At 48.9% G+C, this 16,526-nt stretch overlaps 7 protein-coding genes across 7 annotated transcripts; 3 read left to right on the forward strand and 4 right to left on the reverse strand.

Moving 5' to 3' along the window:
* Window positions 1–1,045: 1,045 nt before the first annotated feature.
* FTJAE_11991 (uncharacterized protein) lies at window positions 1,046–2,388 on the forward strand (the record flags this gene model as incomplete). The annotated part of the gene is made up of 2 exons (XM_037344993.1): window positions 1,046–1,948; window positions 2,002–2,388. The coding sequence occupies 2 exons, from the start codon at window positions 1,046–1,048 to the stop codon at window positions 2,386–2,388; spliced, it is 1,290 nt and encodes a 429-aa protein (XP_037200944.1).
* Window positions 2,389–3,117: 729 nt separating this feature from the next.
* On the reverse strand, window positions 3,118–4,190 carry FTJAE_11992 (uncharacterized protein; the record flags this gene model as incomplete). The annotated part of the gene is made up of 2 exons (XM_037344994.1): window positions 3,118–3,785; window positions 3,839–4,190. 2 exons carry the CDS (start codon window positions 4,188–4,190, stop codon window positions 3,118–3,120), a joined length of 1,020 nt encoding a protein of 339 aa, XP_037200945.1.
* A 928-nt stretch (window positions 4,191–5,118) lies between these two features.
* On the reverse strand, window positions 5,119–7,413 carry FTJAE_11993 (VPS64 vacuolar sorting; the record flags this gene model as incomplete). Its single annotated transcript, XM_037344995.1, has 2 exons — window positions 5,119–6,249; window positions 6,298–7,413. The coding sequence occupies 2 exons, from the start codon at window positions 7,411–7,413 to the stop codon at window positions 5,119–5,121; spliced, it is 2,247 nt and encodes a 748-aa protein (XP_037200946.1).
* A 1,100-nt stretch (window positions 7,414–8,513) lies between these two features.
* FTJAE_11994 (mitochondrial genome maintenance mgr2) lies at window positions 8,514–9,064 on the forward strand (the record flags this gene model as incomplete). The annotated part of the gene is made up of 5 exons (XM_037344996.1): window positions 8,514–8,571; window positions 8,623–8,649; window positions 8,708–8,737; window positions 8,796–8,886; window positions 8,941–9,064. 5 exons carry the CDS (start codon window positions 8,514–8,516, stop codon window positions 9,062–9,064), a joined length of 330 nt encoding a protein of 109 aa, XP_037200947.1.
* A 2,032-nt stretch (window positions 9,065–11,096) lies between these two features.
* FTJAE_11995 (laccase precursor) lies at window positions 11,097–13,058 on the forward strand (the record flags this gene model as incomplete). Its single annotated transcript, XM_037344997.1, has 5 exons — window positions 11,097–11,167; window positions 11,220–12,560; window positions 12,621–12,650; window positions 12,702–12,784; window positions 12,877–13,058. 5 exons carry the CDS (start codon window positions 11,097–11,099, stop codon window positions 13,056–13,058), a joined length of 1,707 nt encoding a protein of 568 aa, XP_037200948.1.
* A 577-nt stretch (window positions 13,059–13,635) lies between these two features.
* On the reverse strand, window positions 13,636–15,002 carry FTJAE_11996 (NAD-dependent histone deacetylase SIR2; the record flags this gene model as incomplete). Its single annotated transcript, XM_037344998.1, has 2 exons — window positions 13,636–14,798; window positions 14,852–15,002. 2 exons carry the CDS (start codon window positions 15,000–15,002, stop codon window positions 13,636–13,638), a joined length of 1,314 nt encoding a protein of 437 aa, XP_037200949.1.
* An 845-nt stretch (window positions 15,003–15,847) lies between these two features.
* Window positions 15,848–16,454, reverse strand: FTJAE_11997 (negative cofactor 2 complex subunit beta; the record flags this gene model as incomplete). Its single annotated transcript, XM_037344999.1, has 4 exons — window positions 15,848–15,955; window positions 16,008–16,267; window positions 16,320–16,346; window positions 16,400–16,454. 4 exons carry the CDS (start codon window positions 16,452–16,454, stop codon window positions 15,848–15,850), a joined length of 450 nt encoding a protein of 149 aa, XP_037200950.1.
* Window positions 16,455–16,526: the final 72 nt, after the last annotated feature.

Genomic DNA, 16,526 nt, shown 5'->3' on the forward strand with positions numbered 1-16,526 from the left:
CATACTTTAGGATGTCTTTATGAGATTAGTCTTCTTTTATCATGCTTGGCCTGTCTCGTCCCGACTTTCAGGGTCTGGTTATGTGATGGAGTCCGAGATGCATGCGGACGGGAATAAAATTAAACATATTTATTAAGCTTACCTTGTGTGCCTCACGAGAACAAATCCCTCTTCTTGGCTCTAAATTTGGGCCATGAAAGGATCATGTCATGTCATCAAATCCATGGACACTGTATGTAAGCGGGACGATCGGTGACTTCATTGCCGGATGCGGCCCCACATACATCCCGACAATGACGTCGCTTGGCGGGCGCTGACAGAATTCTTGGCCGCGGTTGGTTTCCTTGGCCACAGGGGAAAAAAGCCCGACGGCTCAAGGACGTCATTCGCAAATCACAGCTGTAGGCCGCTGTAATTATTAGCGGTTACACCGCATTGAAATGACCCCTGATGGGTGATGATAGCTGATTTTCTAGTTGTTTGATTCATGATGCCATCGATTTCTGCCACTCGGTCAGATAGATCTCAGCGTCTCGGCCAAAATAACACATTAGCTCTCAATAAATAAGCCATTTAGTATATGCTTTTATCATGAGTCAACCATTCAGTATGCGTATTAGTATATAAAAAGACTGTGTTCTCTTCAGTGACCAAACAAGCCTAGCTGCTGTATTGTTGCATCCGCACGTCAGACCCTTTTATCGCTATCGCTGGGGCCCGTCTCCGTCTGGGTCCGTCTCATCAGGATCATACAGTACCTTGAACCGGGCTCTAAATAAGTATCATGGCAACCCGCCCGCCTCACACGATTAGCTTTAAAAACTAAACTTTGCCACTGAAATGGGCCCTTTTCTCCTTATGATCGATCCTCCACACATTTTTCCATTTTCTCCTTAGAATCAAGTTTATCTGGTCTGGTCTGGTTTAGCTTAATCTCCAGTTTACCTCACCTCATTCTCAACTTGGCCATTTCGTCTTCCTCTTCCCATCACTGCCATCATTACCAACACCACCCACGAGCAAAACATCACATCACTATACAACAATGCCTGAGGTGCGTAGGGGCAGCCTTGCGCCAGTGTCCGACTCGGCCCTCTCGTCGACAGATGTCCCTGAAGCCCCCGGGATCTCTCGTCCCTCGCAGTCTCACCAATCTTCGACTAATGGTGTACGATTCGACCTTCCAGAGGAGGCAGCTTCACCAATTTCACCGCGAGAGCCCCCCGACTCAGCGTTTGCAGAATTACCTCGACGGACATCTGAAGGTGCTCGGCGAACATCTGAGGGCGCTCGACGGAACTCGGGTGCTCCTAGAAGGAGTTCAGATGCGCGAAGAAGCTTATCTTATGCTCAGCGACCACAAGCAGAAGCATACTACGATTCTCGAGCCGCTACCCAAAGCGAATATCGACGACGAGCTACAACATTACTAGAGTACTACGACGAAAACCCCCATCTACTACCGCAGCTTCCGTTTACATGGCATCATGGCTGGAAGCGCTGGCGACTCTTCATCTTCGCATTCCTGGTGTTTGTCGATGCATCCGCGGTTCCGATAGCTCTATACTACGGACTCAAATATGCAGGGGACGTTGAAGGATGGATCATCTTTGCGGTAGTTACTACAATCTGGGGCGGTCCCACGTACTTGGAATTCGCCGTCCGCACCCTCCGGTTGATCAAGGTGGATAGGTTCTACCGACCGCTGGGAACGAATCACCGCTGGTGCTTTGACATGCTGACGTACTCTTCCACCCTTACTATTTTTGTGGTTACTGCTTTGTTCATCATTGGCAGTGCACCTCACAATGTTTGGTTGAGAGTGCTGTGCATGCCTGCTCCAGCTATTCTTTACTGCTATGGTGGTGTTCTGTTCCTCATTACGCTTTACCACCAGATGAACTGGCCAGCTCCTTTCCGCATCAGCTCAACTGCAAAGGGAGAAAAGGTACGTCCAAAAATAAGAAAACTAGCAGTTTGTCATGTGCTAATTCTATGCAGGTCTTACCAGGTGCTTACTACTTCATCGAGGATGTTATCGCGGTTAATGCCCTTGGTGGCCGGCCTTATCGGGAAGCATTGGCAGCTCGATACAAAGCTAGCCCACGTTTCCGAGAGATGGTCTACAAACAATCCTGGTTCTGGTCCATCTCGGCGCTAGTACTCGCCGTGCCCCTTACCGTCATATCCGTCATTCCACAAGTTCCGGCAACCGGCGCCTATGGTGTTGCATGGGCAGTTCCATTCTTGTGGGCCGTTGTTTGGGGCATTATCACCATCAAGTGGTGTAAGAGAGACATGAAGCGGGAGAGAGAAGAGTGGGAACTCGGAGTTGATCCTGAAAAAGAGATTAAGAGAAAGGGATCATCTATCGAGACGGCTTCATAGTGGGATTGCGGGAGCTTGGTGGTGATTTAACAGCGAGCATGATGGCGTACACAATATCTGCAAGCCTTGGGCGTTTGGGAGTGAGAGCAGCACTAATGATAACGATCAGAATGAAGTGTAGCCACAGACAATGTCTCCATTCCATATTTGTACGTACACACATATCTATTGATAGCACCAAAAAATATGAAAAGAATCTGTTATCATGTCTCTTGAAGCACTTGGAGTTGCACATCAGCCTCTACCTTAGTTCTTAGTCGTGCGCACCACTAGAGCGACGCGTGTCTGTCACCACAACCACCATCTTGCTGCTGTCATATCAGCACAGCCCCCAAGTCTTAGCATCATCCGTTGTCCGAGCCAACAAATATGTAAATCCGGCCCAGTAAATCTCGGAGAGTCGGCGCTTAGAGACCCCGAGAGAGTGGCATCTGGACTGGGTCTTTTTTTTGTGTCTCATTGTCTTATGATTTTGACTCCCGATGAAGCCGAAGGGTCGGGCCTGTGCATTGATATTAAAGCTTAAATGGTGATGGTGGCATAATAATCCTTGTCAGGTGAGGTTAATTCTTGAGAGGTCATTGCAAGCTATTTATTGGTGAGTTTTGTTATTGTCATCTTGAGCACTGCCGAGGTCAACTGACGAAAACTGGTGGTTGTAAAGAGAATGCCAAACTTGTCAACTCAAGAGGACCCTATACCAACAACAACTAATCCATATTTGATGGCTTAGATAGAAGTTGTACCAGTAATTCTGACAAATTCTTTCTCCTGATCTTTCCATACCTTTTCCACAAGACCTTCCTCCTTGAACCCATCAAGCAGCTTGACAACTTCACCCGAGGCACTCTCACCATCCCAATCAACACTATAAACACCACTTCCCTTACTCCCATCAGTACCAACAGCAACTTCTTCCTCTTTGATACCATTCTCACTACCCTCTTTACCAGGATATCTCCCAGTCAAACACAACCACGCATGTCTCTCTCCACACTCCTCTTTAGGTAACCACTGTCTCCTGACCGTCATACTGACCTTGAACCAATACTTCATAACCTGCATCATGAAACCGTCTCCGATGCGGATTAGGTTTGTATCAACAGAGCCAGGGAAGTTGTGAATGAAGGAAACTTCCGGCGCTTGACGAGCGAGTGCTTCTAAGGAGAGAGTTAGGGCCGAGCACAAGTGGCCTCGGGAGTTGTGAATGCTGGTGAAGGGGATGTTGCGAGCTGCTATATCGTCGGAGAAGAGCTTTCCCTCATGTGTGCCAGCCATGACGCTTATTACGCGACGAAGAGACCGGGCCTTCTTTAGCAGTGGGAGCAGATTGATAGCGAGACGGTTGCGAGAGTAGATAGTCAGACCAGTGACTAGAGGTAGCCCTTCATCGGTATCTAAGTCTATTAGCACGCGCAACATAATAGTCAGATGACAATAAAAGACTTACCAACACCAATTCTCAGTGTCCCCTGACTTAAGAACAGAACATTCAAGACTGTCTCCTTGCTCTTGATATCCCGACAAACCTCATCCACGTTCTTCAACAAGCTCATATCCTTCTTGATGAAGATATATTCTCCTTCAGGATTCAACTCCTTCAACTCCTTTTGTAGTCTATGGCCAGCTTCTCGAGAACGGCCGATGTAATAGATCTTGGGCCTTGTAGTATGCTTGGTAAATGCTTTGAGAGCTGTCTCGCCAATACCTGCTGTAGCACCAGCGAAGACGGCAACGAGGCCAGCTGGGAGCTTTGAACCAGCCGATACGTTGGTTTGCTGCACTCGGGAGAGAGACACCATTGTTGATAAGTTTATAGAAGCGATAAGTCTGCGTATTGATACTGGAAAGAAATAACGTACTTTTATACTGCTCTTGACTCCCAAGTTTATAGACTCTGATATCGTCTCACCAGCTTCAAGTACACCACATCCAATAGTATCACGACCTGGATACGAAAACTGGTTAGCGCCGGGAACGTAGTGGATCGCCTCTCAGTAGGATGAAGCCGAGTGCGAAGTCCGGAGTTAACGACATTCTCACTGCAAGCCTAAAGGAAGCACTTCACAATGTATTATGACGTGTTTGACTCTGTGCTTGTGTTGGTCCTAGTTATGCTGAGCAACAGACGAACCATTCCTCATTAGTTGCCAATATGCGCCCTCATTCCTATGACGCAAATACCTTCAGCCTCTCAAACACATGTTCTAGAACTCGTCAGACTTATTAGACCAGCTATTCAGGCAAGTAAATTAATATGCAAAATGACCTATAGTGTCAGCAGCCCACTGCTCGCTTCAACATGCGCTATTCCTAAAGATGCACCCCCATAAGAAAAATAAAGAATACACAAAAGGAACAAAATGATAACGCCGTATCCTCGAGCCTGACTCAAACCAGGCTTTTTACCCTTTCCAAGGGCCTCATATGCCATTGTTGTTGTTATGTCCTAGCCGTTGGTACAAAAGAAGTTGATATATAATACGGGCGAGTGACAAATGAAAGGTATTTCGGTTCGGTTATGTCCATGTCTGGTCTCGTATCGTCTCATCGTTGATGGGCCAAATCGACAGGCCGCATCATGCATTATGAATACCGCTCATGAAAAGTTACAGTCCCCCAAAGACGGAGAAGATATAATAATGTCGTGATCCCTTTTTTACAACTGCCCCATCATTTTACCCCCCAGCTTCCTCCTCATGTAGCTCGTCCACTTTGTACTCCCACATTTCACTGCTCGGGGCGGGGAGGCTCGGCCTGCCATCCATTGATATATGCCATCAGCCCCATGCCAAATAGTACAACGCCAAGCATTGAGGCATAAGGTAGCGCGGCTTGAAGGCGCTGGTCCTGTCCACGCACGCCACCCTTTTGGGTTGCTGGTGTGATCGTGCTGGCCCGAGACAACGTCGGTGCGTCCAACGCTTCATCAACAGTAGCAGGGTCGACAGCCTCTGCTTCTCCAGTGGCGCTTTTAGAAACCCCAGGATCAGCGTTAGTCTCGCCAACGACAGCACCATCGACATCAGCGTCTCGCTTCCTCGACCTCGATCGAGCTTTCTTCTCAGCTGCTTCTCGAAGTGCTTCCTCAGCGCGGAGCTGAACGACCATCTCGGCAAGCGTCTTCCTATCAGCATCTCTCTCTGACTCTACACTCTCACATCGTTGCTTCCACTCTTCCATCTGCTCCTTCATATCCCGCATCTGACTCTCCATAATGTCAATTCGACTTTGAAGAGCAGCGGCTGTCTCTTGTGCAGCATCAACAGCAGGAGCCTCATCATTAGCCTCTCCTTCAGGAGCTTCAGGGACAGCCTTGTCTTCTGTGGTTTCAGACACCTCTTCAGAAGTTATGCTTCCAGATACAGCTGACCCGTTCATATGCACGGTCGCAGACTCTTCCAAGCGTTTGGCGAGCTCTTCTGCTTCCTCTCGTGCACTCCTCTCCTTCTGCAGCATTTCTTCCAATTCCCGCATTCGTGCTGTTTGCGAGTCGATATCTCGCTTAGCGTTGTTGAGAGCCTCGGTCAGTTGAACAATCTGGCTGAGATTATCAGGCCGGACAGGTGAGTTAGGAGGACCAGACTTCGGTCGCTCAGTTGGGCCACGCTTAAGTGAAGGCACATCAGGCTTCTCGGGAAGAGGCTGTTGGGGAGGGGGGGCAGGAGGATCAGAAAACCGTGCTTTGGGGTCGGCACGGAATGGTGTCCCCATCCCATTTACCACGGGTTGAGGTTTAGGGGGTTCAAGGCCTTCGGGCTTCTCGAGGTCCTTGAGGTCGTCTTTGGACAATAGTGTGTGGACGAACTGATTAGTGCGGCCCAGGTCCTGTGCTTGAAGTCGAGCATTGCGCATTTCGTTCTAACAAGAATTAGCCTAATCATAACAACGGATTCGGGCATGGCGTACCGCAAGCCGTTTTAATATTTGGTCAGTAGCAACAGGGGTAAGGAAGAAAGGTCTTTGTTGTGCCATTCCGTTGACTTGCATGTTCATGACACCAGCGCCATTGGGCATCATACGACCGTTGCTGGCCATAGAAGCATTACTGTTAGTGCGACCTCGCAGCTGCATAGGCCCCGAAGGCATCATCATAGCGCCATTAGCTGGGTCGAGGTCGCCAAAGTTCATATCCATGACATTGCTCGATGCGCTAAGAAAGCCAGCATGTTCAACCTTGGCAGCCACTTTGTGGTGGACGACTGTTTTCTGGTCTTCACTGACGATGTCGATGCCAAGCTCCAGATGATCGGAGGTTTGCAGTTCATGCGGCTCGGATTCGCGATTTTCCTGTGATAGACGAGTACCGTTGACAAAAGTTCCATTCGAAGACTTAACATCTCGAATATAAATTTTGCCATTGCGTTCCGCATAAATTTCAGCGTGTTGTCTGGACAGCACTTTACTGTCGAAGAAACCGTTGGTTGGGGTCGGGATGGTCTTTTGGTTGGTTTGTCGGCCTATACGGAGGCTTTCGGGGGCAAAAGGCACAGCGATTGTTTTCCGTTCAAAGGTACCGTTGAGTGATAATAGATATAGAACCGGTTGGCCAGGAGGAACTTGTTCGGCACTCATGGGCCGCATCATTCCTTGAGACGTCATCTGAACCTGGCCAGGGCCGGCCTGTACAGGCCCATGGGCCGTAATCATGCCTTGACCTCTGCCAGCGGGCAGTCTAGACATGTCCTGTTGTTGAAAATCCCCTTTTCCTGGCGGCCAGGGGACTTTCGGTTGGGGCCGTTTTCGAGGTGCGCCGTTAGCCGACCATTGGGTCAAATCTGAAGTTGAAGACAATGGAGTACCGCCATTAGCGTGGGAACCATTCGAGGCAACCGTGGTAGCAGAAGAGTTCGAAGATGTCGAAGAAACAGACGACGATGAGTTGGATCGAGTAAGGGTCTTGCGGGGCGCGAACATGCCAATGCCACCTCGACCTTCTTCCGAATTCATTTGATGGTTCCCGTTAATCGGACCCCATGCTGGTCTTGACGCGGAGAAGGTTTGTGGATTTGCGACTGCAGTCATGAGGATGATTGATGCTCAGCGTGTTGCGGCCGATAAACGCAGCGTCGAAGATATAAAGATGCCGGATGTGGTAGTAAGACGTGTGCGGCTCGCGCGCCTACGAGGCTGATGTCACTCCACCCGAAAGTTGGAGGCTGAAAGGATTTATGATGGCGGGTTCGAAGAAAAACGTTGTAGTTTGGATGAAATGCGATTGAAATTTGAATACTTCAAAGTGGCTTGACGTTGCTGGTGGACAAGAAAAATCATGAGCTCGTGGCTGGGAACAGGTTTTGGTAATGAAGAATTGAGACGATCGGCGATGACCCCGTCGGACCAGGGACAGGAGGTCAAGAGGCGAGTCGGGCCAGCGACAGCCAAGATGGGTGCTTCACTCACCAAGCACGAGGATATCGCGATGTCGGAATACGGTTTCGCGTCGCAAGAGACGATAGTTTTAGAAGGCTTCAGGGCCGTGAATGAGTTGATGAGAGGTTGCCGTAACAGTGACAGTATGGGGGAGGTCTCGCTCGCTAAGCGCTGCTTGGCGTGTTGGCGTGTTCAAATTTGGAGCCCCCGGTCGACAACTCTCAGCTCAGGCACACGGAGTACAGAGCACAGTGGAGCACACGCCCAATGACTCTGGCATGTGCTCACTGCTCGCATAACCCCAGCACCACAAGAAACAAAGGCTTGAGCGTCAGAGATTGTCTTGTAAGTGAAAGAGAATTGTCTGAAAAAACCACAAACCATCAAATCCCTCTTGCGAGTCGGAACCGCCTTGTGGAGCCATATCTTGACCCACGAGAGGGACCACGTGACGTTTTCTTCACAGTAAAGATATGTCACTCTTTTGTCCCGCACTGTACGGGAGGGTGATCCGTGCCTCGAGTCCCGCACCGACCTTTCTCCGAACCCTGAGTCCACTTTAGCCATTTGGCCAATGGGAGTAAGCCTCGAGAGGTCATTCGGGTTCGAGGAAAGTTGTCGTATGAAGAGAGCTTCATCAGCAATTGCTCTACTTTGCGTTGTGCCATTTCGACAAACTTCGCCGGCCACAATCGATAATCCAGCACACGCAGTAACTCCGAAATCTTGTATCGAGACCTACCACGCTCTCAATGCCTCCCGTTGCTCCCATCAATGCTGGCCAGCATGGCCCCTCCAACGTGGATAAACGTAGGCTGATATCACTCTCATGGCATTAGGTGCTTGCTAACAAGTTCGCAGTCAAGATGGGTGCCATGATGGGTGGAAGTACGATCTACTCCCTTTTTAGTTCTCGTTCGCTGTGAAAGATACTGACATGGCATAGCTGTTGGTGTCATCATGGGTTTTGTGTTTGGTTCGTCTACAATCGGATGCGCTGTCTCAGCTCTGAGGTCATAACTAATGATGACCAGGAACTGTCAACATTTTCCGATATGGAGCCGGCCCTAACGGCATTATGAGAACTCTCGGTCAATACATGCTTGGCTCCGGAGCAACTTTTGGGTATTTCTGACACAGGCCCCAATGACTTACACGAGTGCTAACCACGACCTATAGCTTCTTCATGTCCATTGGTAGTGTCATTCGATCCGATGCCGACCCCAAACTTCACGAAATGTACATGCGAGCTCAACGTCGGCCTCTAATGTTGATGGCCAACCCCGCGTGGAGGAAATCATGAGAGCATCATATCATACGAGACGAGAGCAATACCCAGTCGACTTCGACTTCCACCCTGTACAGTCTGGCCTCTGATGGCCGCAATCTGTAAAATACATATCAAAATTATTTCGAAATGGACCAATCTATTGTCAAGTCTCAGGCCCACCATCGATACCGTGCATCAGACCAGTCAACAGATGTCTGTTGGTCTCACGATGCGAGGGTTTTTTGTTATGCCGTCAGACCTTGCAGACCGCTGCGTTTTCCGGGTTCAAGTGACCCGATTATATGTGACTGCATCTGAAGATTACACAACAATCTTTGAGAGGCGGCGAGAGAGCTGTGGCGTTCAATATAAGCCCTTAACCGTCCAGGTTACATTTCTTTACAGACATGATCGGCACACCACTACCCAGCATGTTGGCCTACCCCACGGCTGCCGATACGAGGTGACAACAACAACCACGCTCGATGTTGTCGAGCAGCTGGAAATTCTTGACGCTTAAACTTTCCACAAGCTAACCGCTTTGGCTCATGCAATTTAGTCAATGGCGTTCAATAGCTTGTTATCGCATCCTCTTTTTTGCATATGCAGCAGGAAGTCAACCCTGCTTTTGCACAACTGGCGCCATGCTTCCTCGCTATTGGCGATCGGTCCAGTGGGCTGAGGGAATCGCCTTTTAGAGGACAGCTGAGAGCGAACTCTAAGTCTCACAACTTATGCATATTGAACAACATCGTGCATTGACGGAATATTTCTTGGGGCGTGTGTCAGTGATTGTGCTGTTACATCGAGTTGAATCGTTTTATGCGGTCCATATGAAAGCATGATCACATGCCTTTGAAGCTGACATGCTGACTTTGCTAGGCTCATTGATGTCTGGATCACTATCTCTCGACATTACGAGATTATTGATCGGTCGATCGTAATTGGCGCTTTCATAGCAACAATTACCAAATGAGGAACCGCCCGGCTTACACGCTTTTGAAATGTTGGAGCTTGCTGCTGTTGTTGGGCTGCATCGTGCAGTCGCCAATTACGACTGAGCAAACTCAAGACAAGGTTAAATCTACTCGATCGATCCTTGCCCTTCTACACACAGTCAGAAATAGGTAGTTGGAAAGGCGGTTGCCTTCAGGGCATCAACCAATGTCTGAACTGTATTTTCTGACGCTTGCTTCGCGAGCTGGCACTAGCTTATCACGCTTGGTACCAACGCCAATATCAGTAACTTTTGCGGGCAATCTTTTCGTATTTCTACTCGAATTACTTACTGTTTAAGCTCAATTGGACCCACTGCGTTTCTTTTACGTACCTGACTACGCAGAATAACGGTCTGCCTGAAACTCCCGTTCAGCTGTCTAGGATCATTGCATCTGTTGGGCGGGACCGGCTTCGATCTGGGTATACCCCAGTTGCAAATCATCAAAAATGCTTAACCATAACACGGCAAGTCGAGATACGGATGTTCAAGATGTGCGACCTAGTGGAGATCTCGTGTCTATTTTCCGCATCCATTGTCTAAGGCTGAAGCAACTAAGACAGCGGCGGCCATTCCGCCACACCCCAATATCCCTACCACAACATCCTCACATCATGGGTCGGTGAAGCTTAACGTCTCCTCTATGATAGGGCAATTTACTTTTACGAATCGCACTTCATGGTGTGCTGACCGTCATCATGGCTTGCAGCTGTCCTGGTGCATGTAAGGCCTCGCCATGTGGTCCTCTCTCACCAAGCTCTAGTCCTCAACATCACTACAACACCTCTCATGGATATGGGACTCAGCCATGCAGGCTTAGTCCATGATAACCGAGAGTAGTCAAGGTTGACCCGTATGCGATCGCCCGTTTCTCGCAGATGAGGCTTGATCCCGCGGGTCTTCGGCACATGCCTTGTCCTAAGATAGAAGTTCCTTCTGCAGTGGCTGTCGATGGACTGAGCTCATCAACACGCCCCTCTTGACTATATAGACCAGTGTTGGTTCCTGTAAGAAGATGGGATATCTCAGCATCCTTCCTCCATAGAGACCCCAAGTCCGCTGTGCAGTATGGGCAATACCAATAGCAGTCCTTTCAATCTCGGGGACCTGGGACAATTGTCCCAGTTGCAGACCAATGGGTAAAGCACTATGCTTCCGGATATCTGTATACATGAACTGATCTATTAATAGGGAGTCCTCGTATGGCACGTTTGATGCACCTGACCTGCCAACTTTCCTGACTGACAACCCTACCCCTAATGGCTACCCTTGGAGTACCATGAATTCCCAAACCAATTACTATCAGGACCAACCAAACACTGGGGTCATTAGGAGGTACGACTTCACTGTCAGTCGGGGAACCATCGCCCCCGACGGCTATGAGCTGTCCACAATCCTCGTGAACGGGCAATTTCCTGCGCCCCTGATTGAAGCAAACTGGGGTGACACCATCCAAGTCACTGTTCATAACGACTTGGACGATGAGGGTGTCTCCTTGCATTGGCATGGTATCCTTCAGAAGGGAATGCCGTGGGAAGATGGCGTTCCGGGTGTAACCCAATGCCCGATCCCACCTAAAAAGAGTTTCACGTATCAGTTTCTGGCCGACCTGTATGGAACAAGTTGGTACCACTCTCATTATTCCGCTCAAGTTGCTGCTGGTTTATTTGGCCCAATGGTCATATATGGACCACGAGAAAAGAAAGACTACGACATCGATATTGGGCCTATTATGTTGAGTGATTGGTATCACAAAGAGTATTTCGACCTCGTTGAGGAGATAATGAAACCCGGCGGTAATGGAGTTGTTTTCTCTGACAGCAATCTCATCAACGGAAAGATGAACTTCAACTGCTCCAGTGTGGCACCGGGAGACAAGACGCCCTGCAAAAGCAATGCTGGTATCTCCAAATTTCGCTTCAAGCGCGGTAAAGTCCACCGCTTACGTCTCATCAACCCAAGTGCCGAAGCCATACAACGATTTTCCATTGATGGTCACACAATGAAAGTCATAGCGAATGACTTTGTTCCAGTTCAGCCGTATGATACCAAAGTTGTAACTCTTGGGGTTGGCCAACGGACAGATGTACTGGTCAGAGCCAACGGCAAATTGGACTCATACTGGATGCGCAGCAACATTTCTGCCATCTGTAGTCTGGGTCGTGCCCCAGCTGCCCTTGCGGCAATATACTACGACAATGCAAATCAGAAAAAAGCACCCAAATCACAGGCTTGGGACATCCCTGATCCAGGGACTTGTGCCAACGATGATTTGAGTATCACAAAGCCCGTGATGAAGCTGCCTTTGCCTCCAGCTGACAAGACTATTGAGCTTGATATTGGTTCATTCAAAAACGCAAGCAACGTCACGCTCTGGACGTTGGGGGGAGTGGCTGCAAGGACAAACTACAACAGTCCGACCCTGCTCCTCAGCAAACTTGGCAATCACACATTCGAGCCTGAATGGAACGTGATAAATACTGGAAAGGCAAAGAGCGTGAGAGTGGTTGTCAATAACAAGACTCCTGTGGCGTAAGTACTCGACACAATCGATGCGGCTTCTTACAGTGGCTGACAATGAATTCTGCCCAGGCATCCAATGCACTTGCACGGCTTCAACATGTATGTCCTACATGAGGGGACAGGTTCCTGGGACGGAACAATCATAAACAGACACAACCCACAGCGTCGCGACGTTGTTCAAATTCGGGGCAATGGTCACATCGTGATACAGTTCGATGCCGGAGAAAATCCGGGTACGTTTGCCTCCCCTGGCTCACTCAGCCTTATGATAATCACCCCTTTCTGCGGTCACGGTTGCATCGTGCTGACATGCATTTGCTCATAGGTGTATGGCCGCTCCATTGCCACATCGCGTGGCACGTCTCGGCAGGCTTTCTCACGCAGTTTCTCACAAATCCAGATCAAGTCAAGAAACTACGTATACCGAACGTGGTGGCTGAGACGTGCCGGCAGTGGGGACACTGGACACTCTCAAATATCCCGGCACAAATCGACAGTGGACTGTAAGCAAATGTGATTCTAAAGGATGGAAAGACTTAGGACCTTTATCATAAGGGATAAAAAGCTTAGGTAATTTGGCCTAAGCTTAGGGGAGGCTTTACTGAGTTCAGTTTGGCATCCTCTCTTAAAGTCTTATGTTTTCTTGCTCCCAGAGAGCCTGGGGTGTCTGTCTTCTCTTCGTTCCTTGTCATTATTTCTTAAAGTTGGTGTCGGTCTGTATGATGAGTATGATATGATGATATAAGATCAGGGCCAGTCTGATTCAGGGTATATTCTCCTATATAAGGATATTCTACAGTAAAAGTTACAGCATATGTCAAGTAACATGGAACTTCGTAGCATGGTAATGAATGATAACCTAATTCTTTCATTAGACTAACTCTCGCATTGATCTAGTCAATGCGGACTGTCTATATAACCGTACCCTATTGCATTTCATCGTGATCAACATAAAGAAACTCGTCTAGTCATTTGTCCCCAGTTTATAAAGAGCAGGAAATTGCATCCTTTTACACCGACCTCTTTTTCGGACACCTTCAAGTGTTGGAACGCCCCATCTGTACTCATAGTACTTGAGGACTAACTACTTCTCCTTGTGCCTGAGAGCTGCTGGTACAGTTCCTTCTTTTGTAGCCTCTGCCTTTGATGTCTCTGCTTTTGGTAGCTCTTCTTCAGGGGTTTGTGGCTTAGGCAGCTCTGTGACTAAAGACTCTGTCTTGTTTGCCTCGGCCCCAAGCTGCTCAACATTAGATCGATCTAGTTTAGGTTGTTGAGTCTTGGGCGTCTCCTTGGTATCATTTTCCAATTCTGTAGTAGCTGTAGCTGTTTCTGATTCGCGTTGCTTGTCATCGTCCTTTGGCGTTTCCGAGACAGTGGGACCATCCTTGTGCTTCGTGGGCTCCTTTTTCAAGGGCACGCCTTCGTCGCTCTCGTCAATAACGACAGCACCAACTTCGGCGGCCAAGCGCTCAACCTCATCCTGTACATCATCCTTCTCTCTACCGCCGAGCTGTCGATCTGCCTCGGCATCGCCCACGGTCTGCCTCCAGAGCTTCTCGAGCTCGTCTCGCCAGCCAAGCGCATCAGCAAGCTTGCGAATACCGGCATCGCAATCGCCGAGTTCCATCACATCATCAGATCGGGTTCCAATTTGACCCACCTTTTCCATGTTGAAAAGCACACGAGGTTTGCCCTCTGGCGCCATGCCTGGGAGAGCAGCGAAGGGGTAAACGCTGAGACTGGTACCCACGATCAAAACGAGGTCGGCCATCGCTACTTGATACGTATTGTTGTCGAATGCCTTGGGCAGCGCTTCCCCAAAGAAGACGATATCTGGCTTTACAAGTCCCTTGCAGCCCTCCTTGTCGCAATGGGGAACCTTGCCTCCAAAGACGTGCTCCTTCATCTTCTCATCCGGGTATTCCTCCTTGCACTCGATGCAGCGCTGTGTCGCAAAGCTTCCATGGGCCTCAATGATCTTGTCCGAAGGTACTCCAGCTACGCGCTCAAGGCAATCGATGTTCTGTGTGAAGAGCATCTGAAGAAGGCCCTTGCGGGCGAGGAGGGCAATGAAGGCATGGGAGACGGTCGGAGAGAATTTCCCTGGGTATAATTCGTTTGCTAGAACATAGAAGGGCTCGGGGTGATTGCGAAAATAAGAGATATCGAAAACGGCTTCGGCGTAAGGCAGATTGAGGCGGGCAAGGTTGGCGTAAAGACCTGTTCCAGGCGATCGAAAGTCGGGGACTTATAGGTTTGTCAGATATGTTTTTAGTTCTGATGTCAGTCCAATTACTCACTTCCAGCAGCAGTGGAGATACCAGCACCAGTCAAGACGACAATTCTCTTGCTCCGACCCGATTTGATATACTCGGCGACAGCGTCAAGGCTTCGCTCAGTGAGTGTGACGGGCGGGCCGCCATAACTCATAGAGGACTCTTCCTGGCCCATTTTGCGATTAAACCAGCGAGGGCCGCGCGGTCCAGGCTTATTCTTGTTTTTGCGTCTTCGACCTATTTTGACGGCAATGGAAGCAAAAATAATGCTGCTTCGTCTAGAGATGCTGATTGCGCATGCATGCAGAATGCAGTGTGGGAGTAACGTTCGGCGGGCGTCAAGGTGGGGGGATATTCTGATTTACATCATTTTTTACTTGCAGTCTTATCGATAAGGATATAAGTGAGATCGATGTGTGCTTCAAGGCAACAAAGAAACGAGTCGCAGCCTAGACAAGGTCCATTGTCATTGCTAATACGTCTTTCTGATAGGATGGATGCATATGCTAACATCACGTCATCATCGACGCAGTCATCTGAATAAACGCCAAGGCTGTTGCATGCACTTCACATAGAAACCTAGAGGCCCGCATGAGAAGACTTCAGAATGGATTGGACAAAGTAGGTATGTATAATTTCATACATTTTGCACAATCCCGGTATGACTGACTCCCCGCAACTTTAATCTTGTGGCAATAATTATGCTATGGCTATTGTTCATGGCCTCCATGGCCGCTCATAGATAGCCCATGGCAAGGCACCAGCTGTCAAGGCTTGAAACCATTCAAAATTTAAAGTTGAAGACGATGTAATTCAGACAATCCCACCCTGACGACAAACGCCTCGTCAAAGGTCTACAAGCGAAAGTGATAACGAGCAAGCCGATCCGCCCGCTTCCCATAACAAATTTCAGGCCCAGTCCCATCCCAGTCCAATTCTGCACACCAACGCCTAGCAATGCGATAATTCCCTTTACGCCCGTTTCCACCCTTTCCAGTGATCCATTCCTGGCCACTTTTCCTAACCGTGACGCTCTCGAGCAGCGGCGAATTGCTCCTCCTGTAGACGAGCGAGTTCCTCCATGGACATGCCACTGTTGGCGAACTTGTCTGCCTTCTTCTCTCGACCCTGGCTATTGTTAGTCTTTGCCAAATATGCAGAGGGGAAATTGTGGGTTTACCTTTTGGACTTCCTTGTGCTCAGCTGCTGCCTCGAGAACAGCAGGGACCATGTCAGTGAAGCCTAGTTGCTCGAGAGCTTTCGTAATATGATCGCAGGCAATAGTCTTCTTTGCTTCCTTCTCAGAGATCTCGTTTGCCTCTGATGAAATAAGAGTAATGAACTCAACACAGCATTCAATTAAGAGATCGCGGGCCTCCTTAGCGAATGCCACGCCTGCGGATGGGGGAAGAATTTCAGATACAATTTTTTGAACAGTAGCTGCAACTCAGTTAGTGAATGGTTTTTTAATAGGAGGAGCACTGTGACATACCTTTCGGGAGCGACAAATCGTCGTTACCTATAAGTCAAAGTTGTTAGCCAAGGGTCTTGAAGCAGACATGAAGAGCAGACCAAGAGTTCCACTGTCATATTTGAGCCAGTATCTGGTTGACGCTGGTAAAGGCATCGTGGGAGACAAATCGTAAAAAGAAATATGAAATCGGTAGAGTATTTGAGATAGACCGGGAAGTTTGAGATG

Source organism: Fusarium tjaetaba (assembly GCF_013396195.1).
Source record: "Fusarium tjaetaba strain NRRL 66243 chromosome Unknown NRRL66243_c0000312, whole genome shotgun sequence".
Lineage (NCBI taxonomy): Eukaryota > Fungi > Ascomycota > Sordariomycetes > Hypocreales > Nectriaceae > Fusarium > Fusarium tjaetaba.